The following is a 27,133-nucleotide window of genomic DNA, read 5'->3' as shown; positions in this document are numbered from 1 at the left end:
CCTTTTACCCAGAATGAGAATTCACACTACAAAAAAACCTAAAAAACTATCACCACCAACAAAAAAAAAGATTAATCTGATAAAATGTCAAACAGAGGTAGGAAGACCAAAAGAGCAAGTTTGTTTTTTTTTCCTACTGCACACTCAAATTCCCATTCTGGGCCAGCAAGTCCAAACCTATAGTAACTTGGACAAACATTACAGAAGTTTTCATTCTGACACTGAAAGTCCATTTTCAAAAATGGCTTACTTTTTGCAGGAAGCTAACCCCAAACCCTATTTCTCTAAGGATAAAAACTGCTCTCATATCCAATTAAATGTTTTACTTGGAAGTTATTGTTCAGTCCAAAGACTGTCTGAGCTATGGCCATGCAGCTAACCTGTCTGTCAGGGTCTGCCCCAGCTTCCAACAGGCTTGCATCACAACCAATCTGACCATCACAGCACAGACCATAAGATTTATTTCTATTCAATGCAGTACGAGCTAACATACTGAACCCTGCTGCAGGAAATAGACCTCTATCAGTTATGAAGACCATATTCAAAGGACAGAATGTATTTTAAACAAATAATGCTTAAATTGTAATTTTGAAGCATTACTGCTTTAACTTTACCCTCATGTTTTTACAATTACATGGCTCAAGACTTGCAGGAAATTATTTAAATCAACCAAGCAGTCTGAGTAAATATAGTGCATTTGTGAGATTTTGTTATTCCTACCAGCATTTGTAGTAGTTACAGATTTGAACACAATTGTGTCCTGCACTGTTGAAGCAAAATAATGTCTGGTATCTGTAACAGCAAAAGGATTGATTCAGGGTGAAAAAAGCCTGTTTGAAAGTCAAGGAGTGCCAAAGGAGGAAGATGGGGACAAGTAGAAGGAGGAAGGAGAACACAGAAAGGTCTCATTTAACACTGCCCTCCATAGTGATCAGATACACAGGTACTTTTTAGTCTGCTGCTAAATTAGAAGACAACTGCTGAGCTATCAAACACCTAGTAATAAAGATCTTGAAAATCTCTGCTGACCTAATTACTCTCACTTGGATGTACTGAATGTTCCTGATTAGCAAACAATTTGATCAGGTTCAAGTTACATTGCTGGCAACTACTAGCACCAGACCAGTTCTCAAACAGAATTTGAACATAACTTTATTTTCCTTACCAGTGTCACAGAAACAGAATTGGTGAACTATAAATATAAGTGCAATTTGAAAAAAAAAAAATCCAGCATGATTAAGAATAATTGTAGGTTAGATGCTGAAAAATTCTCAGCAGAGTGAAATCTCATAAACTAGATATTGGTTGTTTTGTTGATTTTCTTTAAATAACATTTTTATTTCAATAAAGCACTTCCCACATACTGCTGGCATAGAGGATGTTGCCTCAGGAATTGCAGGAGAACTCAAGCTTGTCTTAGAACAAAAGTTCCCATATTTTACTAATAAGATTCAAATAGCTAGGGTTAATTCCATTCCAGAAGATGGAGGAACATTTCCTCCATTCCACATAAGCACGAAATTCTATAACCAATTTTCAACTGTCTTTCATGCATTCTCATAAAAATGATGATCTTATCAATGACTATTTCATAGCTGAGGTAGTATTTGAAAAAGCCCCAAAGCAAGAACCATGAAAGACAGAAGCTTTTTTAATGATGTTCAAATCAGTGTCAAGGAGGACAAGTTTGCACCTGGATTTATTGCATCAGTTCTGATACTGTAGAAAAGCTGGTCAGAGTTCCAGAGTTATGAATGACCTCCGCAATAAAAGCAAAGGTTCAGTTGACTTAATGGCTATCCATCCTTCCTGAAATCCACTAAAAATTCCCTAATATATCTTTTGATTCATTCAAATAAATAACCTGTATATTAATCCTTTTAAAGCACATATCAGTATGAAATCAATTGCCCAAAAATATTCTGTGTACTAAAAGTTCAAGAAGACTTTACTACAAGAAATTAAGAGGTAGCTGAGCAAAAATGCTATTCATTTTTTAATTTACTCTCCTGCTTGTGCACATACCAAGCTAGGCCAAAATCTCTGTTTGCAGCTGGGACCACACACAACCAAGGGGTCTCTTTTATTTCAAATATTATTGGAGCATTATTAACTCAATGCATCAGGAATAAGAGAAGTTGAAATTGTTTCCTGAGTTCTCATCAAGGGATGCCTGGACTGCAGTGTCACTGCCAAACATTGCTTTCTTTCCCACTAGTCCCACACTTTTTCTTCTCCCACACTTTTTCCATTGCCATTGCTCCCACTTGCTTTTGGCTGCTGTAGTGATAGAGAGATTATAAAATGGTCATCAGATGGTCATCAAACAAGCAAGCAGAACATTCCTTTTCTATGGAGAAAGAACAGCTTCAGGGTTCTGTCTCAGATGACTTATTTTATTATTGATTAAGAGGTGGTGCATGGAGGATTTCTTCCACGTGAAGTATTATTGCACTTGAGTATATTTCTAGGGAATATTTAATTTCCTTTTTTTTGTTTTTCTTTAGAGCAATTATCCAAATGTTAATATCTTTTGCTGCTGTTGTTACTTCATTAGATTCTCCTGGCCAAACACCTACACAGGCTAGTAAATAGCAGAACAAGAACGAAGCATCTGCTTTTCTGTTTTTCCTCTTCACATTTTGTCAGTTATTTCCTGAAGCTGTTTGTGCTGCACTTAAGAAATGGGTAGAGTTCACCAGAAAGCAAACAAATCAATTACTGAATGTTCTAGTCAGACATTAGAGAACTGAAAAAAACATAAATTCTTTTCTTGTTCTTCTGCCTGGGCAGAGATACCCATGGTAATTCTTGTTAATGATAAGTTTTTCATGGTAACTTCTTATGAAACTAGGCCTTGAAGCTTAGCAACTCATCAGAGCCGTGAGTCACAGCACTGTAAAGAGGAATGTACCTCATTATAGCCACAGCATGAATGAAGGACATAACTCATGAGGTAAGCAAGGTCAAGGAACATTAGAGCATAGAGTCGGGAAGAATTTATTTCAAGGATCTTCATGGGAGGTTAAATTGGTCCTATTCATAGAAAAAAAACAACACAAAACGTCTTGCCTTGTCTAACTGATAGACTCCCTTTCCAAAACTAGCTGATTTCATCTAGGCCAAATACTGGCATGACCAAAGTTCTCTGTACAACTGATTTATACCATAAACCTATTTTTTCCCCAATAGGAAGTGTGAGTACAAGAAGATGGAAAACAGACTAAAGGAATACATTTATCATTGACATACAAATGCAGACAGAGATGTCACACAGAAAAATCAAATATACCATACCTACTGAATGAAATTGGCTTTAAAATCCCTTTTGCTATAGCAATACTTAGATTAAAACAGAATCTAGAAATCCCACTGCTTTAATAACAAATAAGTTAAATGATTTTGCAAGGTCCATGAAGAAAACCCTCCAGAGAGAACCAACAGGTAAAGGAATTGCAAAGAGATCCTCATTTATCTCCTTCACCCTTCTCCATTGTCCTTGAGCTTTTTTAAATTCCTGTTCTCAGCTGCTTTATAAACTGCCTAATCGTCCTGGTGAAATGACTTTTCCATCCAATTCAAGAATTTTAGAAGTGAATAGATGTGGTTTTACCACAGGCCTTTGCACTCTTCAACTCACGTGGCAAGTAAGAACACTCAAACAGGTGTTTTGCACAGATACAGCAAGACACAAGAGTCATCTATGCACCCATTTTCCTTACTTTACTTCATAACTAACAGATTATTTTGTGCAATAGAAATTCTGCCTTAATGAAACTCCTTAATGAAATATGTACCAAAACACATAGCTGCATAATTTCTACATACACTGGCAAGTATGCACTCTGTAATCCATAGCCATTGCTGATGCAGGCATCCAAATATGTCTGTATTCCCATCAGTATGGTGTGGAGTGGGGAGAAAGAGCAGGAAAAGAACATTATTTTTCAAGTCCTAGTCTGTAGAAATTAGGTAAATACAGTCTATAAAATCAGATCATAATGTGTAGCAATTCTGATACTCCACTTGTGATCAAGTAGACATTTCCTTCTCAACATGCATTATTACAACAACCTGGAGGCAATTACAGCTAAAAATTTTAGGATAAAAAAATTTTTATAAAAGTAACTAAACAGTACAGAAATCAAAAAAGCCAGAATCATGAATCTTGGATCTTACTCAATCGTGAACCCAAAGCCAATCACCCTACAACAGATTTCAGTTTAAAGCAGTGTCACAGAAACTGAGTTGAAAAACAGAACTCTGTAAGTTAATTCCAGGAACGTTGGTTTATTACCCACCGTAGCTTCTGGTTATACTGCTTGACTTTTTCTAGTGAGGCAGCATTAATCTGAGCTTGAAATTCTTCCACTGAAACACTGTCCCTGTAATAGTATCCTTCCATGCTCTCCAATGCTGTGAAAAGAGAAAGGAGAGCAGAAAAGAGAGAGATCAGTATTAAATATTTAATAATTGCCTTCTTTGTAGTTTTGTTCACATAAAAGTGAACAAGACTCCCGTCCGTCTGGACTGGTAGATGGTTTTAGGGAACAGAATGGTCCCCACATTATCCAAGAAGAGGCAGTTATAGAACTATTGAAATGTTTGGACATTCACAAATCTATGGGACCAGACGGGATCCACCCCAGGGTGATGAGAGAGTTGGCAAATGAGATTGCAAAGCCACTCTCTATCATTTACCAACAGTCATGGATTACTGGTGAGGTTCCGGATGACTGGAAGCTGGCTAATGTGATACCCATTCACAAAAAGGGCGCAAAGGATGATCCTGGCAATTATAGACCAGTCAGTCTAACATCTGTACCTGGCAAAATAATGGAACCGTTCATATTACGTGCCATCATGCAAAATTTGCAGGATGGCCAGGGTATCAGACCCAGCCAGCACGGATTTAGGAGGGGTAGATCATGTCTAACTAACCTGATCACTTTTTATGACCAGGTAACCCGGCTAGTGGATGCAGGGAAGGCTGTAGATGTTGTTTTTCTGGATTTCAGCAAGGCCTTCGACACTGTATCCCATAGCATACTCCTACACAAGCTAGCTGGCCGTGGTCTGGATAGGAATACCCTTTGCTGGGTTCAGAACTGGCTGGATGGCCGGGCCCAGAGAGTGCTGGTGAATGGTGTCACATCTAGCTGGCAACCAGTCACCAGTGGTGTCCCTCAGGGGTCTGTGTTGGGACCAGCTTTGTTCAATATTTTTATTGATGATATGGATGAGGGCTTAGAGTCTTTTATTAGTAGTTTTGCTGACGATACCAAATTGGGAATGAGTGTAGATCAATTAGAGGGGTGTAGGATTCTTCAGAGAGACTTGGAAAGGCTGGACATATGGACAGAATCAAACGGGATGAGCTTCAATAAGTCCAAGTGCCGAGTATTGCACTTCGGCCATAATAATCCCCTGTACCGATACAAGCTGGGGATGGAGTGGCTGGACAGTGCTCAGGTGGAAAGGGACCTGGGGGTGCTGGTTGACAGTCGATTGAATATGAGCCAGCAGTGTGCCCAGGTAGCCAAGAGGGCCAATGCCATCCTGGCCAGTATCAGAAATGGAGTGGCCAGCAGGAACAGAGAGGTCATTCTTCCCCTGTACTCGGCACTGGTGAGGCCTCACTTAGAGTATTGTATCCAGTTCTGGGCCCCTCACTTTAGGAGGGACGTCGAGTTACTTGAGCGTGTCCAGAGGAGAGCAACGAAATTAATAAAGGGCTTGGAACACAAGCCATATGAAGAGCGACTGAGGGAGCTGGGGTTGTTTAGCCTGGAGAAAAGGAGACTAAGGGGCGACCTCATCACTCTCTACAACTTCCTGAAGGGTGGCTGTAGTGAGCTGGGGGTCGGCCTCTTTCTCCGGGCGACAACGGATAGAACAAGAGGACACAGTCTCAAGTTGCGTCAAGGTAGATGTAAGTTGGAAGTAAGAAGGAAATACTTCACAGAAAGAGTGGTCAGAAACTGGAATCATTTACCCAGTGAGGTGGTGGAGGCATCATCCCTTGAAGAATTTAAAAAAAGACTGGATGTGGCACTTGCTGCCATGATCTAGTTGAACAGTTAGAACATCGGCTGGACTAGATGATCTTATAGGTCTCTTCCAGTCTGGAAAATTCTGTGATTCTGTGATTCTGTGAATTACTTTTTAACCCTGAGGCTGTGACCCTACTTTGAATCACTGAGCTGTTTCCATATGTCATCAAATTCATACAGATCTCTCTTAAAAATTTCATTTACAAGAAAAATTATATTTCTTGCCCTGTGGAAAATATAAGAGAGCACACTAATTTGAGTTCCTTTGCTTTAATTAAAGTACTCCTGCCTTTTGAATGCAAATGTGAGGTTTAATTGTGATACATCCTGGAAGAAAACAGTAGAATGAGCTGGGGTAGTGGAAATAAAGGATCAATGTAACTCCCTAACAGAAGGAGACCTAATAACTTGGATGTGGAGCACCTCAGAGGCCTGGGACTCATTACCTAAGGGTTCCTCCAGTTATAGTCACTGATAATGTGAAAAATTTCTTCTAGATCAAGTAAAGCAAATTTTTCTGGATCTCTGAAAATTACCTAGAAGTTCCTTTTCAAGGTAAGTAAAGTCAAATACTTTTCTGTGTCCACCAAACCAAGGATGAATATTGCTACAATAACTCAGGAACTAAACAGAAACTTCAGTGAAAGGATTCTCATGAAAATTAGGTCTGAAAATATTAAGATCTTCATATTAAGAGGTCAACCACATTAAAACATAGACCTCAAATCTTGGTGAAATATGATTTTATTATTTTTTTTTTTGTGGAGAAGCATTAAAGGCTTCACAATTGGGAACATTGCCACTTTAGAAATCCAAACACATTCTAAGAACTCATCACCCCATCAGAAAATGCAAGCCATAAGCAGAGTTTTCATGGAAACATGCTGCTGCCTTACAGCTTCAGCTGCACACAGAATATTAATTCTGCTTGTATTGCTTAATATGACCAGTTAATAAATAATTCATTCATTGTGAAAGAACATGCAAATTGCACTCCCCTTCTGTGCTTTCACCGTTTGTAATTCTACTTCTGTGCAAAAAATATTAAGTTTCAACAGTCAGACTTGATTCTTCTTTGGTTCTAAGTCACACCAGAAAGCTCAAACAAAAATACCCACTGAACTCAATTTATAACAGCATGTTAACACAAACAGAATTGATAATCCCTACTGCTTATTTCACTGGCATGAAGTTGGTTTTATTCAATTAGATTATCCAACCGGGAAACTCAGTCACCTGTGAGGCCTGGCAGGAGCACAGAGCTCTCGGAGCTCTGCCTCTGTGGGGCCACGCTCACAGGTGCAGCAGGGACTCCCATGCTCTCTGCTTTGGCCCTGCCCTCTCTGCAGGATTCAACAATTTTTCTACCCAGTACATCAGGAAGTTCTTTTGTAAGGAAGCTTTCCTTACAAAAACGTTTTCTATGGCAGTCTTCAATCCAGGATAGGATATTATGGTGTGACGACATAGAATTGGGAAAGCAACCTGGAAGAATGGGTGGAATCAGTGGCTAGTGGGACCTGGTCAGCCCAGGGGCCCACTGCTGTGCAGCCTGAGCAGGGCATCAAAGGTATCTCTGTTGTTCAGTGCCTTTATCACCGACATGGAGGAGGTAAGACAAGTTTGCAGCTGATGCCAAACTGGGACAAGCAGTGGATTGCACCCAAGTGCAGGGCCACATAAAGAGCCAGGCTCTTCACAATGGTACAAGCCGACAATCCACACAAACTGAAACAAAAGACATTTCAACTCAATAGGAAGAAAAAACCTTTTCACCACTAGGGCAGTCAAGCAGAGTAACAGGCTGCCCAGGAGGTTTTACAGTTTCTGTCCCTGAGTGCTTGCAAGACACCCAAGCCACCTGGTTTCATGCTGCAGCTGTTGCTCTTACGAGTGGGAGGTTGGAACAGAGGTCTCCTGAGGTCCCTCCCCATCTGAATTATTCTAACACTCTATGAAGACCTAAAAAAAATTTTAAAGCTATTTGTAATTAAAACACTATGTAACAATTTTAAATAAACAGAATTTTCATTTTAAATAGCGTCTTTAAATTTATCGTTGGGATCTTAAGTCTAATGAAGGAAATGGAGAAATCTAAATGCCAATAGCAATATCTCAACAGCCCTGGTCCTGCAAGCCAGGATCCTTTTGAATGTGTACACATTTGGGTATACGGTTGAACAAAACTGTTTTTTACAAATGGAGAGACAGATAATACAGCCTGGGTAAACAACAAAAATATGATAGTGCAAAGCATGTTAAATGTTGACTTGTAATTTTAGGCATGGAGCTATGACACTCCGAATAGAGAAACACAGAGATAAACAGTCTGATGTGCACTGACCTGTGCCTCTGACAAAGTATCCCAAAAACATGATTTTCTAAATGTTCCATTTGAAAATAACATCAACCTTTGTATTTTAGGCAGGAAACAACTTACCTATGCTTAGATTGGAGGAGCAAAAATTCACTTCACAAAGAAATTTAAATAAGATTTCTACATTAGTAGCTAATAAATTTCAGTTACAGATGGGAATCTACTGAGTTAGTTTGATGGCAGTTCAGCCAAACCTCATAGGAAAAAAGTGAAAAGTAGAATCCCAATCCACTCATTAATGAGGTAAAAAACCTGCAAAATAATGATTTTTACACTAGAATTTAAAGACTTATCCAGGACTTCTTATTCTTGGAGTCCGTTGGACTATTTTAGAGGATGCACATTGAAAATTAAAGACATTTGATATTATAAACAAAGAAGAAACTTTCCATTCTACTGAAAATATTAAGCAGTTGTAAACACTTGAATGGATCTTTATCCTTTATCTGACTACAGATATGCTTATCCTAAGAATCAAAATTTTTTTGACTATTGGAAACAGAAGTGGAAAAAATTTTGCTTAATAAATCCCATAGCACACCAAATCCCCTCCCCAATCTAAAAAATCCAGCATTTCCAGGAATTCAGCTGAACCAAGGTATTTTCTGTTCTCTCTCAAGTGCTTTTTCTGTCTGCTCTGCTGAAACTTGCCTCCTGCTCAGTGTTCTCATTTCTCCCTATGACTGAAATCAATCTATTCAAAAGAAAACCACTGAAGTCTTCATTAGCTTGTTTAAAAATCTAACTCCAAAGATCTTACTTTTTAAAAATTGTGTGTTCTAACTTTATTATAAGTTCATCTATTTATTTATGTTTCTGTGCACTATTTTCTTTTACATCTCCCCCTTGTCTATCAGAGACCAAGCTCCCTGCTAAAACTTCATTTGTATGCCTGACTTCTGCCTGTGCCACAGAGACTCTGAAAGCCTTTCACAAGGTGTGGAGTATTTTCAGCTCCCTGTGAAATCAAAGGCGGCTCAGGGCAATCAGCAGCTCACATTCACCATCTCAGTGGAGCAAACTTCACACTCCTTATGGCTGTAACGACACTGCAGCTAATGCAGGCTGCCTGCAATTTATGAACAGTCTGAGCATCAGCGCCACCATTCCTCACTTTGTAATGTTTGCAGAGCAATAGCTACACAAGCCTGAAAATGCTATTTAACTCTTCGCAATGTTTTCAGGAGACAGAATTCTCAGGGGGATAACAATTTAGTCCTCAAATATGAAGTAATGGGAAAAGATTACGATAGCATTTGAAAAGCAAAACACTTTTAAGGGAAGTTTCATGGTCTGACTATTGTCCATTAATGGCTAAAAAGAACAAAACAATGTTGATAAATGAAGATTCACTCTTTGTGGTTGGAACGATGGAACTGGCATAAACTTAAAAAATAGAGGCATGGTTATAAATTTCTATTACAGACATCCGAATTTCTTCAATTTACATTTTAATTCCAAGTCCTCAAAAATTGCCCACATTAAACAACATCTAAATATAAGCACTGTACCCTTATGACTTCTGAATCCTTATGAGGATTCAAATCAGAGTAAATAAGTGAGAGTTTAAAGAGAGTTAGCTATTATGTGAAAAAAGCAGGGCAGGGTGAATTTAGCCTCAAGTTACCTTGTGAAAAAAGCACTGGGTGGATTTTGAATCCTCCTCCATTCTTCAGCCTTTGTGGAAGCTGTTCAAAGTGGTAACCATCAAGGTAGAAGTAAACCTTCAGCGTTTGCCGGCTTCCTTCTGCTTGGTATGTGATTGGTACATCTAAAAATACAGTCAGTGTTACAATTCGATTGTAAGCAATGACACATTCTTTTCCAGAAACTGCTGCACACAAAATCCATGCAGTTAGATAAAAAAAATCACTGCAGACACAACGTTCAGTATTTTTCATTATACACTGTTTCCATAGATGAGTCTCCAAGTTGAAAACAGTAACAACAAACATAGCGACTTGTATTAGTATTATTATTACACAGTTTTTTTTACTGTGAGCATAAATCACATTGTACCTAAATGGTGAAGATTACAAAGGAACATTTTCATTACTTATGATAATAAGAAAATACTTTTCTCTCATAGATTATGCAGAATCATAACTGAAAAAAATAAAATTTTGCCAGTTCTTGGGCTACTGTAAACATAGAGTGACTGTGGTGGCAGCATTTAAACCAAAAGAAAATACAGAATTCATTACAATCCTTGAACACATGGTGTTCCTGTTTATTAGCACAGACATCTCAGTTGAATGACCCTGCAATATGAACAGTTCATGACATAGGTACAGCATTAAGTCCACACTAGGAGGCCCTCCTGGAACTGCATTTCCATGCTGCTACTGGATTTAGCAGGGCTTCTTTTGAAAACACTCTGAGCAGGGGTCGTACTTGAATCAAACTGAAATAACTGTGGTCTTACACAGGCTAAATCCTACCTGACTACCAGCCCTGAGCTACTGAATTCTCCCAAGCAGAGGCAGCTTTGTGGAGAAGCTTTCTGTCTTCTGGTTTTGGTTATTGCAGAAGTTCTCTCCAGTGTGGTCTTAATCCAGCAAAGGAATTGTTTCAGAAGGGCTTGATGTGAAGCAGACATGCTTTCCTCCCTTCCCAGGGGACTTATGAGACAGGAAAAAAATGAGGTCTTTTTGCTCACCAAAGTTCACTGCAGGACAATATCTACTGGCTGAACATATATTAATAAAGGAATGGCTGAAAATGAGCAAAGTGTACAAACAGCAGACTGCAAAGACAGTCCTTTCCTGCTGAGTTGGGCAAGTTTTGTGAGGAAGGGTTCAGGACCCTGATCATCTGCAGCAGCAGGTCTCAGAGAAAACTTCTTGCCCAATTTAAAGTGATCCTAATAGTGCCTGTCCTGTCCTCTCAAGGAACTCTTCAAAGAGTCATTTATTTTTCACATAACAAAATGAAATGTGGTTTATGCTTCTTTGTCTCATATCAGCTGCGTTTCCCTACCAAGACCTTCAAGCTATTTTTACACACTTCTTCAACAACAGCTGGGTCTTCCAGGGACTTTCCTGATGCAGTCACATACTCCCAATGTTCATATACTCCCAAAATTCAGCTAAGCAAACAATTTTGCCCCCAGGGTTACTGACATTGCCAGATAATGATTCTGCAGTGTCACCCATGACAGCAGTATTTCAGCACATTTAGGAGTACCTGGAAAGCTATACATATACTTATTCTCCATAATTCCAAGTTGTATAAGATTCCCTGTGGGAGGTGATCTAGGAATAAAAAATGTTACAAAACCAGAAAAACCCAGATATTAATTACTCACTTGCAACTAGTGGTTCTGGCTCTGATTGTCTGAAGTAGAACGTAACTTTTTCCAAGTCAAACAATGCAACCAATGTATCTTCTAGCATAGCTTGTTCATCAGCCTAAAAAAGGCAAAATAAAAATTGCAAAGGTCATCTCAGCCAGATGTTTTCCCTACCAGAAATAATATAAGAGAGCAGAACATAAAATTAACTAGCGTTGCACAACATTCACTGCTGCAGCATATAACCTATTTAACTCCTAGATGACGTAAACACTTTTGTTTCTATTGGCATTTTCCCTTTACTAGTTCAGGATTATTAAAATTAATTTTATCACACCATTTTACCACACCAATTAATAGGTAATTTATAGCTACCATTATTTCTTATGTCTTTTAATTGAGTCATTCTGTCATTATTCAGTAAGACACCAGATTCTGAATACCATAGACCTTGTCTTGCCACCAGGTCTATCTTGTAAAGCAACAGAAGAGATGTGTGAAAACTATAGTTTTTTAGCAATTTTCTTCTAAAATTTCCATAACTTTAGGATTTCACTTACAAGCAACATATAAGACTTTATTGTGTCCACTCTAAACACCAATAATTGAACCAGAAGCTCAGAGAATTTACAGCTCAGGATGACTTGCATTTCACCTGCAAAACTCTAGGCACAAATCAAGTACACAGATGTGCCAATATTCTGATTTGCACCTATAGTTCACTCTGTGTACCCCTGAGCTAAAGAGATAGTTAAAGAGATCCAAGATTTCTCAAGACACTTGACTGAACCTTTAAAAAGGAAAATAGTAATCTACAATTATGTTTATCTTGATTTAACTATGCAGACCAGTTATAGCTTAAATCAATAATCACTTAAAATAATTCTATTCCTTATACAGCCCTCCCCTGGCTCTTTAGATTAGCAAGAGCCAAAAGGAAATCAGAATTGCCTGTTTTTCCCCCTCTAAGAACTGAAACAGTAGGATGACCAAGAATAATAAAAAGCTGTCCATAAATTGACAATAAATTACAGTTTACAGAATGATAGAACAGAAGAAAAAAACCCCATTATTTTCCCTGTTATATATAGTGAAACAGTTTTCCCCCTGGTATTTATGAAAAAGCAAATCTGCTAGAAATATCTGTCTTCTGGTTCAATTTATGAAATCTATGGACAGAGTGATTTTGTCAGCAGAATAGTCTGAATACCACAGAGCAGCGTGGGAAACTCTTGCACAACTGCTCATTCTTTGCTGAGCTCTGGCCATAATGAGTGTAATTTCCTTCAAATACCCTTGTTTAAAATAACACAGATCATTTGTAAGCCCAATAGTGCTCAGAAGGTAGTGAAAAAGCTGCCTTTAAATACAATTCTCTTGGTTAAGAACTGTTAGGCAGAAAAGACTGAACTTTATTTTCAATTGGACAGTACATATTGCAGATATGTGATTATGTGAAAATAGTTGAGTAGCAGACATTTTCACTACAAAGGAAATCACTGCAATCTGCAGTGGAAAAAAAATCATTACTCAGAGCTGTAAAGACAACAATTGCTTTGTGGTAACATAACAACAAAGCACAAGGAAAACTTTAGACAGACACCAATGGATTTTACTCTTGAGCTCTAAGTATTGCACCACCTGTTGCTACTACACGTTGTCAAAAAGCATCCAGGACTCAAGACATGACTCCAAGCTTCCCAGACAGTGCCTTCTTCACATGCTCCTCATGTGGATAAAGAGCTCCCCTGTTTCTCTGAGGCCCTGATTATACCTGTTTGTAAGCTACACACACCCTTGCAAACCCACGTGCCACAGCTGCCTGTGAGGTAGGTGGTCACACTGGCTCACCAACAATAGGATAGACTGAGACTTTATGACTGTGATTTAGAAATACCTTTATTTGTACTGTTTTTTCCTGCTTCTAAGGTTTCTTATGTCAGCAATTTGCTGCCAAGACAGACAAGGACATCTTTGATATTAAGAACATCATCTGTTATTTACATGGAGTTTTATTTTTAAGGACCAACTGCAGAAGTAGACAAGACTGTCATGGAAAAGGCCATGCAGACCGTTTCACAGTTCCTCTAGTTAGCAGGAACCAGTCTAGTGTGAGAAGCATCTTAAATAGCTAAAGAAACACTTTGGATAACTGAGGATTAAGGGATTACAAAGCCATGTCCCATTTTTAATTGTTTCTTAAGCTATGGCTCTTTGCCAAGCCTTGTGAAGAAACAGTCGATTTCCAATTACTCTGACAGGCTACAAGGATTTTCCATATGACAGGAGCAAAACAGACCAGCACGTTGACTCCTTCAACTACTATAATACACCTATAGTTTTTTTATGGAAAAGGGTGATAAAATTACCTAAAGCAGGTATTTTATTTATCTTGTATTGTTGCTAATTGCAAAATGAAGTTCTGCTAATCACCTAATACTACATTCAATCCCAGGGAACAGCTACAACAGCAGTGGGGAGTCAAGGGTAAACTCAAAGCAAACAGAATACTCTTTGTGGAAAACTTAGTTCCCATATCATAGCCAAGCTGTAATTATGTGTATCAGATCCCAAATCTGTAAGTATTGGAATGGTAACTTTTCCAAATAGCCGCTAAGTACCAAGATTAGCAAAAAGGACACAAAAAATCAGATTTACATCTGAGACTATTTAACCATGTCCCTGGTTCAGGGAACGAAAAGAGGCTCTGACCAAGCATGAGACATGAGGAGTCTTACCAGGTTTGGAGAGAGCAGGGACTGGAAATGAAGGAGAAGACCAGCACTGGCAATCTGTTCCAACCACCTTCTGCTGGCCTCCAGGGTCTCCATCTCATACTCCTTGTTGTTGTCAAACATGTGATTTAAGGCCACCATCAGCTGCTCTGAAAAAGCACAGACTGTGGCCACCAGGCTCTGGCAGAAGACCATGTCTCGTCTCAGCTGTATCTCACTATCTGCAAGGTGTAAAAGCCAAAAGCAAAATTAAACAGGAGATAAGTTAACATTAAAGACGCTAAGCTGGAATTCCTTATCTAAAAAACATTAATTTTTTATGTCACACAATTTACAAGTTTACAGTCTCATGTTATCTCTAGTTAATAGTACTCCGTGACCCAATTTGCCATTTTCCTCATTAAAATATTATAATACTAAAATTGCATATGAGTGTATTTAAAATCTGGAATTTAAAGTATATCTTTATAAACAATGTACGTTTCTCTCCTACATTTTGATGTACATGCCATAAATTCTATGTACTTTTAATGTCACAGGACAACGGAGGCAAGTCTGATCTGTTTGCTGCAATGTGGGAGCAAGCTGGGCCCACAAACATTTACTTTCCACCAGAAAGCAACGACATTGAGAAGCTCTTAACATGACTGCATCATCTGGCCTATTCCACAGCTACCAGCTGGGGAGGGCAGATGAAGGCTGTCTGCTGGAAAGCACAGCATTGTTACCAGAACACAATCTATCCAAATAAAATTTGTATGAATGTGAATCTATAAAATAAGGACAGAGCTGCATCACATATCCAGGAAACAGCAGAGATTTATGGTGCCAAGAAAGTCCAGAAAAGGTCTGTAGGTAGATAGCTATGGAACATTAGCAGGTGATTTAAATTAGGGAATAGCTAACCCACCAATTTATTCTGAAGGGCATAGGTATTAGATTAGTTAAAGGTCAAAAGAATTAGAAAGGGAAACATATTCCCAATAAAGAACAAAACTGTGATGATAAATATTCAGTGCTTCTTTCTCATCCTCTTTTCTGAAGGTCTTCAAGTAATTTTATCATTATAAGCTGTTAGGCAAACATCAATCACAATGGTACAGGTAGACTTAATCTTTCTCAGAGCAAGAAAAGCAGATCAGGTGATACAGAGGTCTTTCTGAAGCCTAAAATATTTGTCTTTGCTACTAGATCGCTCTGCCTCTAAGAGGCTTAGGTCCTTTTCCAACTTTTCTATGGAGCTGACAAGAATTCTGATGACTGGATAAATCAGCAGAAATTATTCGGTAGTCACAAAGTTACTACGAAATTTAAAAATGTGCTTTTTGGATTCCAAATATTTCTCAAAGTAACCTCATTCTGCCTGTTTTCCTCTGAGATTGTCTTCAGTTTTTTTCTCAGCTACTGATAACAGTGAACACTCTTTTGCTATCATTTCTATTCTACTTGACAGTTTCTCAGAACCTTGGGAGTATTTTCCATAAATGGCCAAATCACTACTGTTTATGCACTATGACTCAATGGTTTTTGTTGTTGTTGGGGTTTTTTGTTGTTGGGCTTTTTTGTTTTGGTTTGGGTTTTTTTATGGTTGGGTGGATTTTCTGGGGTTTTTTGATTGTTCAAATCAACCTGTCTCTCTCAAGTTGTGCAAATCCAGAATAGAGATTTTCATCTTTAAAAACTACACAAACCTCCAGCTTCAAAAATCCCACTGGCTTCTCCACAGTCAAAAAACTTCCCTATGTTCCAACAGTGCTCAGGATTTGAGCCCAACACACATTGTTTCCTCACTTTGCTGAGTTTTATCTCTTTCTTTCTAACAGCAGCGGGCTTCCTCTCTATTTCCTGCTCCTGAAGCAGTCCTCCTGTGTCTCAAACACATTTCTGAATCTCATTTAATACTACTTGAACATCAGATACTCAATACAAGAGCACTTTGGGGTCCTTTTACAAAAATATTTTTACACAAAATAAACCAGAGAGTTTACCAAGTTATAAAACAACATAAATAGGGAAAACTACTTCTAAAAAATCAAGTCTAGGACATTTTCTCAACTCACTTCCTATTTTACTAAAAACTTTTCTAATATTTTGAAGAAATCTGACAACAAAGAAAGATTATAATCCCCTTTATAAAATTGCTTTTGTGTGTCATAATAATAATTAAATCACACATTCATGTAGTGCTGTAAGATGGCCAAAATAATGAACTTTTCCAGTTAAACTGGACTGCCTACTCGAACATTTAGGCACCTACAAACTGTAGGGAAACTACAGTGCCATAGATATTATTTTTTAAATACCGATTCAGTGACACTAATTTTGCAGACACACATCCCTATTTTGTGTATTTTAAGCTGTATGCTGTATGGCATGATAGTAGAATTAATACAGAGAATAATCAGAGTCCTTCCAGAAAGAAGGAATTTAAATATTCTCTAAAAATAGATAAAAGGAAAGGCACAGGTTAAAATAGCAATATAAATCTGGAAACAGATGGGAATGAAAAGAAAAACAGCAAATAAGGAAACGCCCAAAGAAGAAAGACAGCTGAGACACTGTGCTAAAGCTGAGTGTTTAGTTCTTGCTTTATCTGCCAAGATCTAGAGTAAGTGACCAGATAAGGTATTTTGCATTGAAAGAAAAAAAAAAAGAAAAAAAGAATGTGCAGCGTTTGTTAAAAATATCTGAAGCTGCATTCTTCAGAAATCCTTACTCTAAGCAGTGGGCTGAAGTTGCTGATTATCAGGTTTTATCATATCTGGGATTTTCCCCCTTAATGTAAACAGAGTATTTCTGTTCAAAGGCAAAAATTATCTCAAAACCATCCACATTCACTTCCCTCCCTCCCAAACAAGCAAAATTACCTGTATATTCCAGAAGTGCCAAGAGTATTCGTGCCTTCACCTCTTAAAGAAAAAGAAGAAAATATTGTCAGGTAATGGTTAAAAGTGTTTTCATCCACATAATATTGCATTTGCAGTTTCTCATTTCATACCAGCTAAACTCCAGCTTCTTTCTAGGCAATGCTGATTCATACCTACAAAACAGTAATGAGTCTCAACTTCACTTGATTGTACATATGGCTTGATAAAAACTGATAACAATCAAAAGCACTGAGAAAGACACACAAAAAGGCAGCTGCTATCTCAGAGCACATGTGGAGCAGCTGGCCAGACCAAGTCCATACATGATGAATTCCAGCCCCAAAACTTTGAAAAACAAGATTAGTTTTCACTGATTCTCACATTATCCTAATTCTTTCTTCTCCTTCTCTTGTACTCTTTTGTTCATACCCAAAAATCTCAAATTATCCCTATTTTAATGTGTACTAAAGCCTTCAGGAAAAGTACATCAGCATTTTCACTTTGCTTCCTGCCTTCGGGATTTTATTTTTGCTTCAAAAATGTCTTTTCACTTAACAATCTATGAAATAAAAAAGTACAAATTAAAAAAAAATCTTAATTTACACAGGCAAAAATGTGGGTTTATCTCTACACTTCCCCCCCGACCTTTTATTTTTTCCTTGAAGGGGGCTTCTTTTCAAAGCCTGCAGGCAGGCTGAAGGAAGGGCACTTTATGTACCAGAGCACAAATTTAAATATGTTAACCAGTGCTGCAAGATGCAGGAAGGTTAAAATGTGCCATAACCTTATAGAGTGCCAAACTTGCAGCACATCACTTGTCCTACAGGCACTACCTGGAGGAACACAACAGTACTTCACATTTTTTCACATCTTTCCAACCTTCTTTCCCACACCCAAGTTTCTCCACAGTCCTATTCAAAGCCCTGCTCAGTGCACAAGCAGGGCTGAAATTTGCTATATGTACAAAAATATAATTTGATAATGTATTTCACCCTACACTGTTACTGCCACAGTTTCTCAAATACCAACTCCCAAACATTAAAAATTACTAGTTATTCCTGAAAATTCCTGGTTCTAGGTCATTGCCTTCTGTCTTTTGAAAAAGAAAACACAACCCCTTACAGAGATTTATAACCTGGCATATTGGAGTCCAACCATAACTTAGTAACTGAAAAGAGAGTGTGGGGAAATACAATTTTTATCTGAATAACTTAGATACATCCAGGCTATTACTTGCAGCTTGTTTTACACAAGATTTGTTGGATCTCTGTATTCAGAAGAATTTGAGGTATCTATAAATAATGATTTCCTGCTTATGGGGAAATCACAGGACACTGCAACTCCCTTTTATCACTGCTATAAGTCTTCTGTGCTTCAAAATATTCCCACAGGCAAAAGAGTATTTTTAGATGATTTGTCTACTTACCTGGGGTTAAAAGTGAACCTTGGATGTCAATCATTTGCTTTTCAACAAATACCAAATGCTATGAAAGCTCTCACTCCTTCTTGCTACATGGTGTATGGAAAGGAATAACTCCCTAGCAGTTTCTCTTACATTCTGATTTGTAATGCAAGATACCTTCAGTTTCTTTTAATTTTAAATATTCTTTTGTACTTCATTAAAAAATAAAACCCATGTTATCCTGCTATTTGGATCTTTGCCAGTGAAGGCTAGATTTTAGTTTTATTTTGTTTTTCACACCTGAAAATGTTTCAAAAAGACAGATATTGCACTGCATGGTTTATTATTTAAATTGAAATACACTTTTTATACCTTCATAAACCGAAAGGCTCTGTCATACCTCACTCCTAATTTAAAATAGACGAGAACTTTCTCAATTGCATCATATTTCCTGTTTAAACTTAAAAAATTACAGTGCTAGAAAAACAACTGCACTTCCTCATGTAGTTACATGACTAGCTGGCTAGAAATCTGACTTGCTCCAGAACATCTCTTCCTTTGATCAAAAATCTTTCTGATTTTTTCTGCAGCAAAAAGCAACTTCAGAAATGTTTCCTTCTGTTTATTTTGCTTACACCCTTCTGTTGTTGAGTCCCTTTCTTTCCATCCATCTTGTTCGTTTTCCTGGTTCCTACTCCAGTCTTTTCCTCCTGTGCTTTCTGATTCTTGTGTTACATGTCTCACACAGATTCACAATCAAGTACTTACATTATTCTTCCTCTGTTTGGTGGCTGTCCAATCCCTGCCCTGACTGCTGCCCTCCCCACCAAAATCAAGTACTTCACCTTCAAAGATCTGCCTGTGCCAACAACTTATCTGTAGCTTTATTGGTTTAACAATTTATTAGGCCCAGTCCTAATCCAAGAAACAACCTAATTCTTTTCTTTAGTTACTTAGCTCCAGATAAATCCTCCTAGAACCTGCATATTTCTTCAGAGAACTCTTCAATGCTAGCAACTAGATCAGCATTCTAGGCTGGACTTTTACTGTAACCATTGAAGTTTTTTCTTTCTGTAATGATATGATAAGTCAAATGAAATGAGACAAAGCAAGGTCCAGCTATATTTTAATTTTACTGTCAAGGAAGGCTTGGTTGGTTTGTTTCTCTTTTGTTTGCTTTTTTTTTTTTTTCAATCTGTGCAAACCTTCATGGATTTTTTTAGTAGTTCTCTGAATTTAAACACTAATAAACAGAAAACTGACAGATCAGAGCAATCATCCTCAAGGCATTCTGAATTTTCCCATTTCATCATATTTATTAAACAAAGTAAATAAAGGAATTTAGTATCTAGGACTTAAAACATTTCATCTTTGTGAGGCTCCCATGTCTCCTGCTTTAATGCACTAATCAATCGAATCTAATACATTCTCAATACATTCTGCAATGCAACAGAACAATGAATAAAAAAACTAAAATATCCTGTGATACTTCTGTAAAAAGAAAAATGAGTCAGTTTTCAATAAGGAGATGAATTTATTGGATTCATCCTTACTTTAGCACTGAGCAATAATGGTTAAGTATTATTATAACAAATGGAAGTTTTAATTACATTTTTTTGCCCACAGTGAGTGAAGTTGTATCTGTGGTCTCCTTTGACTACTTCCTCTTAGAAGAGCAAAATGTATCTGTTTTCCTTAATTACTGACATATTGTCTTTTACTCAAAAACAAACAGGAAGATTCTTCTAAAATCCCAAGACATTGTTCAACTTGTTCTCATAAGACCAGCTGAACAGTCATATCAGGTGGCACCTTTGGAGTTTTTTCTAAATCAAGTGAATAAGAGAGGAAATGGGGAGATGAGGCTCTGTGCCATGTCTTAGGTTTCCAGCCATAAATAGCTCAGGGCAGTACTGCTGGCTCTCCTAGGTACCCAGACCAGCTGTGAACACAGTGCATGATGGCAAGACAGGAAGGAAGAAATCAAGAAATGAAGATACAAAGGGAAAATGGAGCTGTTAAAAACATTGTGAACCCTGCTTCTTGTTCACCTGATTTCAGTTAAATCCAGCTGCTGGTTGTTTCTCAGTACTGAGCTGGGTACAGTAAAAATAATTTTTGTAGTAGAAAGGGACACTAAATAATTTGGATTTGATGAACTCTCCCACAAGATTTTGAATAATCTCAGCTCAATATTTAGGGTATATGACCACTGCTCAAATGGGTTAGGTCTACTAATTCTATTCATGGGCAAACAAGTTTTGGGAAAATGATCTGGTAAGCTTAGCTTCTGAAAGGGGCCAAGGAAGGACTGTTCACAACACATTTCCCTTCCTCCTCAACTTTGAAAGAAACCCTGATTAATACTTGAAAATACTTCAGTTTAAGCTGAAGAAGGACCTGTAGAAAAACAAAAAAGGATTCAAAACTATTTAAACTATTTATTAATTTTTCACTCAGTGACAGCCACCATTAAACTAAAAGTATTCCTGGTATTGGAGAGTCAACCCATTGTGATTGACTTCAAAAAGGAGACATTTATGTGGTTGTTTTTATAATTTTCTAACCCAGGGTGTGAAAATATGATGTATCTCAAATCAGAAATGGCAAGTCAGACAGGGAAGAGTTTGCTTTGTTTTGCTGGTTGGCTTTTGAAAGTTTATAATAACAAAACTTATCACAAAGTTCTATCCCATTGGTCTGATATTTAAGTTTTTTTAGGGACACTGTAGCAACTAGCCCACAAACAGAAGCAGCTAAACACACACACACAAATAATTTAAAGCTAGTCCTAAGTTTTTGTTCCCACACAGAATCCTAGCATAGGCATTTTTATAAAAATAATTTTAAATCTTTGTTTCTTTATCAAGCAGCACAGGAAATAAAGCAGGAATCAAAGGTGAGATATTCTGGAGGGAAAAGGCAATTACTTTCTTACCAAGACATGAGAGAAAACCTAAACCTCAGCTCACACTGTTGCTTGGTGATGAAGAGAAGCAGAGTACTTGGTAACTTCTACACAGTGGTGGAAGGGAGGCAGAGGAGGAGTCCATCCACCAGTTGGGATGGATTGAATGAAAATCATGGCTTTACAGCAGAAAGAGATAATGACTCCAGAAAAGCACAGAGAAGACCAAGGTACAGGACAAAGCTGCAGAGATTTTATCTCTCCAGTTAAGACAGGGGGGGAAAAAAATAGTTTAATTTCAACAAAAGCCTCATTCTGGTGGATCAGCCCCATGATGTTCTGTGATAAATCAGACAAGCCCACTGGACTGAAAAATCTAGCAACTGAAAAACCTAGCACATCCAACATACAGTTCCTCAGTTTCCATTTGTCAGAAGAGTATTTTCTCTTCAGAAGACTATTTTCTCTTCAGTATCTAAAGCCAACAGGCTAAGTACAAGACAGCTGAGATAAACTCCACTAACCTTGTTATTGAGAGTACAACCTATCTATAACTACCCTGTGTTCCACAAATCCTGCCTAGAAGCAGCAGGAAGCAGTTGCACCTCTCCTCTCCCCTTCCCTTCCCCTCTGTATCATAAATGAAGTGATTATTTAGGATCAGGTTGTTACTAACCTTCAACAAATTTCCTGATATTCTGGGCCAGGCCCCGGACGCTGCTGGGGAGGTTCCAAGGGTCTTGCTTGATGTGGAGTCGCAGCCTCTTCGGACAGCTGAGCTTTGGTTCCATTTCTTGCTGAAACTCTAAGCAGGGACAAAAACAGTATTTTTCTGCTTAAGCCTCCTGAGAAAGTCACAGTAGGACATTTTGTTTCCTAAATGTTTTCACTGCTCAAGGAGTTAGCAACTTATTTAACTCTAGTTCAAGCTATGGTGACAGATCTAACAGTCATCTGAGCTCCCTGCTCAAGTCTAAAGAGAGAGTCAGCAGCATCCCCAAACATGGTTCTTTCTGAAGCAGGTACATAACACAAAAGGTGCATGGTAAGTGGGACGCTGGAACTTTCAGAGGCAAAATTGTTTCAATCAGAAAATTAAATTGGAACTAAAATTACTTACTAAAAAAAACCAAAACAAAACAAAAAAAAAAAAACCCAAACAAACCAACAAAAAACTCACCCAAAAAAAGAAAGAAAAAATAAAAAAGAAAGTTATATGTTCTTTCATGCAAATTCATTTAGCAGTTGGTAATTCAGGCCTTGTAAAACCTCATAATTGCGGTAAAAACTCTCTGACCACCTAAAACCAGTATTCTTTGCTAAAAGACCTGTGGAATCAATACACTTTACTAGTGACATTAATAAAACATTCAGGTTCCCATTGAACTTCTTTTTTTTTTAAACTCAGTCTACTGAAAGAAGTCCTTTCTCTTTTTCATCACTTATGACCACCGCCTGATGCTTATTCACACCTTTATACTTAAGCAACCATACAAGTGGTACTAGAGTGACTGAATTTACATACAGGATATTTCTTTTTAAGCAATCAGCAATATTTACATAAGTATATATTTGGCATAAATATTGCTGTGACTATAAATCACAAACTATTTATAAATCAACTTCAAACATAATATAACTACAAAAATAATAAAAATATGGTATTAGTAATAAAACAGATCAGGAATGGCTTCAGTAGTTGTGACAAAAATATGTTAAAAACACCTGCAATATTAACAACACTGCTTCTTGCTGCAAAATCCTCAGCAATACAACAGTCAGTTCAGAGTCTAAAATTCAGTTGAATTTGAAATGTTTTCCTACATTATGCAATAAAACATAAGGAGTCAGTTTTCAACTAAGAATTAATACCTATTTAAAATAAACTTCAATAATCAGTTATTGCAGAATATACCAAGATTAAGCAAAATCAGTCCTTTAACACCAGCTCAAGGAGTGGACAGCCATTGCCATGGACCCTTCAAGCTGCCTTTTCATTCTCATAGCTGGAATTAAATGTTACCTTGGAGGCCTCGACCTGGTGTGAAGTACTTTGTCTGCTCAAAGGCCCTCATCACAGCTGGTCCTTTCAAAAGATTGACGATTGAATCGACCTGTTGGGATCATGGTTCTGTGAGAAAGATGCTTTTTCAGCAACCATTAGAAATTCTTTCTGTAAGAAATGTGGACTCCTGACGACCAACTTTGGATTTTTTCTAACCTAATGGCTCTAGTTAAAGTAACAAACTAGAGAATGTTAGACTAAATTTAAGGGCCTGTTTAATTTGCAGTTTCGGACTATTTACAGAAAACTGAGTAAATACATACCATCTCAGTAAACAGTGGGAAGGAAAATTAAAAAGAAGAAGTATTTTCTAAAGACATTTTAGCTCAAGCACAGACATCAATGTCAAAGCCAAGAAAAATAATCTCATACTTGACCAAAGAGATGCTCCAAGCAGCTGTGGAGCTTGTCCTGTTTATCATGGGAGATTCGAACACTTATGGGAAGCTCATCCCCTGAAAAATATTTTAAAATGAGAAACTGTTTAGAAGCTTCAGCATGTTTTCCAAAACCTTTGCAGCTTAGATAATCTGCTTTGCACACAGACTGATGCTAACACTGTCAGGACTATAGTAACTGTTCTCCCCACATATTTTGCATTTATTAGTTACCCGATAATACAGAAATAGCTCTTAAAGAAAGGACTCTATTCAAAACCCAACTGGTCATGGTTCTGGAAGAAGTGCTCTAGATGAGCCTGCTTGAGGAGGAGACTAGACCAGATCATCCTAAAAGGTCCCTTGAAACCTCAACAGCTCTGTGACCAGAACACGCAATTCTTCTCTTCTAGAACATTCTTCTCTTCTAAAACATACTTCTCTTCTAGAGAACATACTAGAACTAGAACTCCAGACTAAAGGGCCAAGTAGTGTGAACCTAACACAGCAGACCACAAAGTCACTGAAATGCATTCAGTGTGAAGTTTCTATAAGGACTCTACAGATAATTCACAGTCCTAATGCTCTTGCTAACTGAATGGTTCTGAGATTTCAGTAATTCAGCAAAAATACAGCACCCAAATTATTTGACATGAAGCTTTTAGCAGCACAAAGCACATCATCTCCTAAGAAAGTGCAAAGGAGAAGGACTCTTTTAGGTCACTTCCCTGTCACTTGCTCTTTCAGACAACAGGCAACATACCTTGAACTCTTTCAAAAAAGGTTGAAAAATTGAGCTTAAAACTGGTTTTCCTCCCTGATATCGGTTACAGACAAGAAGTAGCCACTTGATAATTTATTATTCAAATTTATTCAAGGTGAATCTAGACTCATTTTTCTTATGTCAGAGAAACACTTTAACGGCACTTTTTTGTCCTTGATTATTTTTAGCTTCTCTAGTTCTTACAACCATTATACTCCTTCACAGGATTTAAATTGCAAGAGAGCACAGTGCCCAAAACTCCTGGTCTGGAGTTGACCAGGTTAGCTTTGGAACCAGCTGAAAATTAAGCCAGCAGATAGTGTGAGTTTCCCTGAGCAGCAGTATTTGTCATCTAAAGCACTGCATCTGTGCTTGGCTAGCCAAGACATGTTCTTTTAGGCATCAGCTTGAGGCTACGCAAGACTGTATCAGCTCATTCTTATCTTAAGCTGAAGATATGGACCCTGGGTCTCTCCTCTTTTATTAACAATTATTATGTCCTTCATCCTTTACTCTGTACTAGCGTTGCTGCGTAAGCATGTATCATTTCTGGAAATGAAATTCTGTCTTATTCACATTACACTGCATAATTCACAAGGTATCTCAGATACCTTGCATAATGTCTTAATATTTTCCTGTTCAACTGAAAATATCTCTCCTGGTACAATGAACAATAAAAGATATGGCCAGGCCTCACTGGGGGGTCATATTCATAATATACTCAGTTTTTTCTTTCCCTACATCATTCCCAAATGATAAACTCCCAGCTTAGAGCAAATTTTTTTTTTTTTTTATTATTAGTCCCTGAGTATATGACCTCCTTCTCCATGCAGTTAAATTCCATCCCATTCCTATTAGCAGCTGCAATTACTTAAATGCAATTTGTCGAGGCATAAACAAGAACGTGCTCCTATGTGGTCTCACATTCCTTCCTGTAAACACACACAGAGCCATATCCTGCTGCCTAGGTGCTGACACTGGCCAGGAGAGCATTCATTCCACACTCACCTAAAATGCTCCTCACTCTGTGCAACACAGTGCACTCCCAAGACATGAAAAACAGGACTCCAGGAGCTCTAATACAGCCTATTCACAGACATAATGGAATGTTGGCTCTCTTTTACAGAAGGATTCCTAAGTGAAGCACTAGCTAGGTAGAAGCAAAATTATGAGCTTCTATTGCTAAGGAGGATGTGATTTTTAAAATGAAAACAATAAAACTGCCTGGCGAATGAAAATAATAAATTTAATAAAAGGAAAAGAAGACAGATTCATAGATGAATTTTCTAAACATACCTGAATCCATTTCATCACTGTGAAAATAAGAACTGCACTGGCTGCTACAAATGCTGGTGAAAGAGGCAATGGAGTTCCTATTGCTGTTGCAGTCACTAGAAAATAAAACACAAAACAAAAAAATAAATAAAGCTATGTCCTTTAACACAGGCTTTGTAAAAAAAGTTATGGAAATTCTTTCCCCTTCCCATCCTAAATTTAATGATGAGATGGTCTGTGTAATTCTTTATACACAATGAAGGTCCCTGTGCTTAGACTTTCATTTAATCTGCAGTCCTGCTAAGACTCAGGAGACCGGATTCCCAAAATAGATGCTTCAATTATCTCCCTTCCCCTTACCTGTGAACAAGTACTTGCAGAATAGTAATACAGACTTTGAATGCAAAACAACCAACTTTTCTTGCATGGGTGGTAGTTTTTGAATCTGTGGCCTCAAATGTTTTATTTACTTCACATTTTCTCCTGGTGCACGGCTAATACAAACATTGAATCTTTACAACTTGCATAACAAGAGTCTCACTGTGGGTTTACAAGAGATTTGATCCATTTGAGTAGCAGTGAAACTGAAATTACAAACTATTTGCCTTGTCAGCCAAAACAGTTCATGATCCCATCTCTTCCAGCTGTTCCTTTTTTTAGAGATGTATAGATATTTACATCTGTGGCTTCAGTCAAAACTTCTATGCATATGAAATCTCACCCACATTGCTCTAATAGGGAGATTTTGGGATTTAAATTTGTAATTTTTTTCTGCTCTTTTCTCTCAAAAAAAATTTGTTCTGTACAGAAAATGCATGGAGATATACCTACTCCTGTAGCAAAACCAGAGTGAAAAACAGACTTTTGTATTAAAAATCCTATGAAGATATATCTGAATTCAAAGTCTTCAGAGTTGTTTAGCCATATGAAAATCATTTCGTTTCAGTGCAGGAGATGCTTAAGTAATTATCCAGCAGAGGGAGTCTTAAAAACCCAAGTGAATGTAAGATAATGTAAAA

The 27,133-nt window shown here is 37.7% G+C and overlaps 1 protein-coding gene across 1 annotated transcript in view; it reads right to left on the bottom strand.

The window, feature by feature from the left end:
- Positions 1-27,133, bottom strand: part of PREX2 (phosphatidylinositol-3,4,5-trisphosphate dependent Rac exchange factor 2) — a 173,217-nt gene that overhangs the window by 41,022 nt on the left and 105,062 nt on the right. Inside the window, exons 28-36 of the mRNA XM_063169894.1 lie at positions 26,136-26,230; positions 24,072-24,154; positions 23,658-23,748; positions 22,311-22,439; positions 17,325-17,366; positions 14,461-14,678; positions 11,738-11,840; positions 10,058-10,201; positions 4,302-4,416 (exon numbers count right to left, since the gene is read on the bottom strand). Coding sequence (XP_063025964.1) covers positions 4,302-4,416; positions 10,058-10,201; positions 11,738-11,840; positions 14,461-14,678; positions 17,325-17,366; positions 22,311-22,439; positions 23,658-23,748; positions 24,072-24,154; positions 26,136-26,230 — 1,020 coding nt within the window. The remainder of the gene's footprint in view (positions 1-4,301; positions 4,417-10,057; positions 10,202-11,737; positions 11,841-14,460; positions 14,679-17,324; positions 17,367-22,310; positions 22,440-23,657; positions 23,749-24,071; positions 24,155-26,135; positions 26,231-27,133) is intronic.

The sequence above is a fragment of the Melospiza melodia genome, chromosome 1, assembly GCF_035770615.1.
Source record: "Melospiza melodia melodia isolate bMelMel2 chromosome 1, bMelMel2.pri, whole genome shotgun sequence".
NCBI classification, from domain to species: domain Eukaryota; kingdom Metazoa; phylum Chordata; class Aves; order Passeriformes; family Passerellidae; genus Melospiza; species Melospiza melodia.
This window is presented reverse-complemented; position numbering and strand designations above follow the sequence as displayed.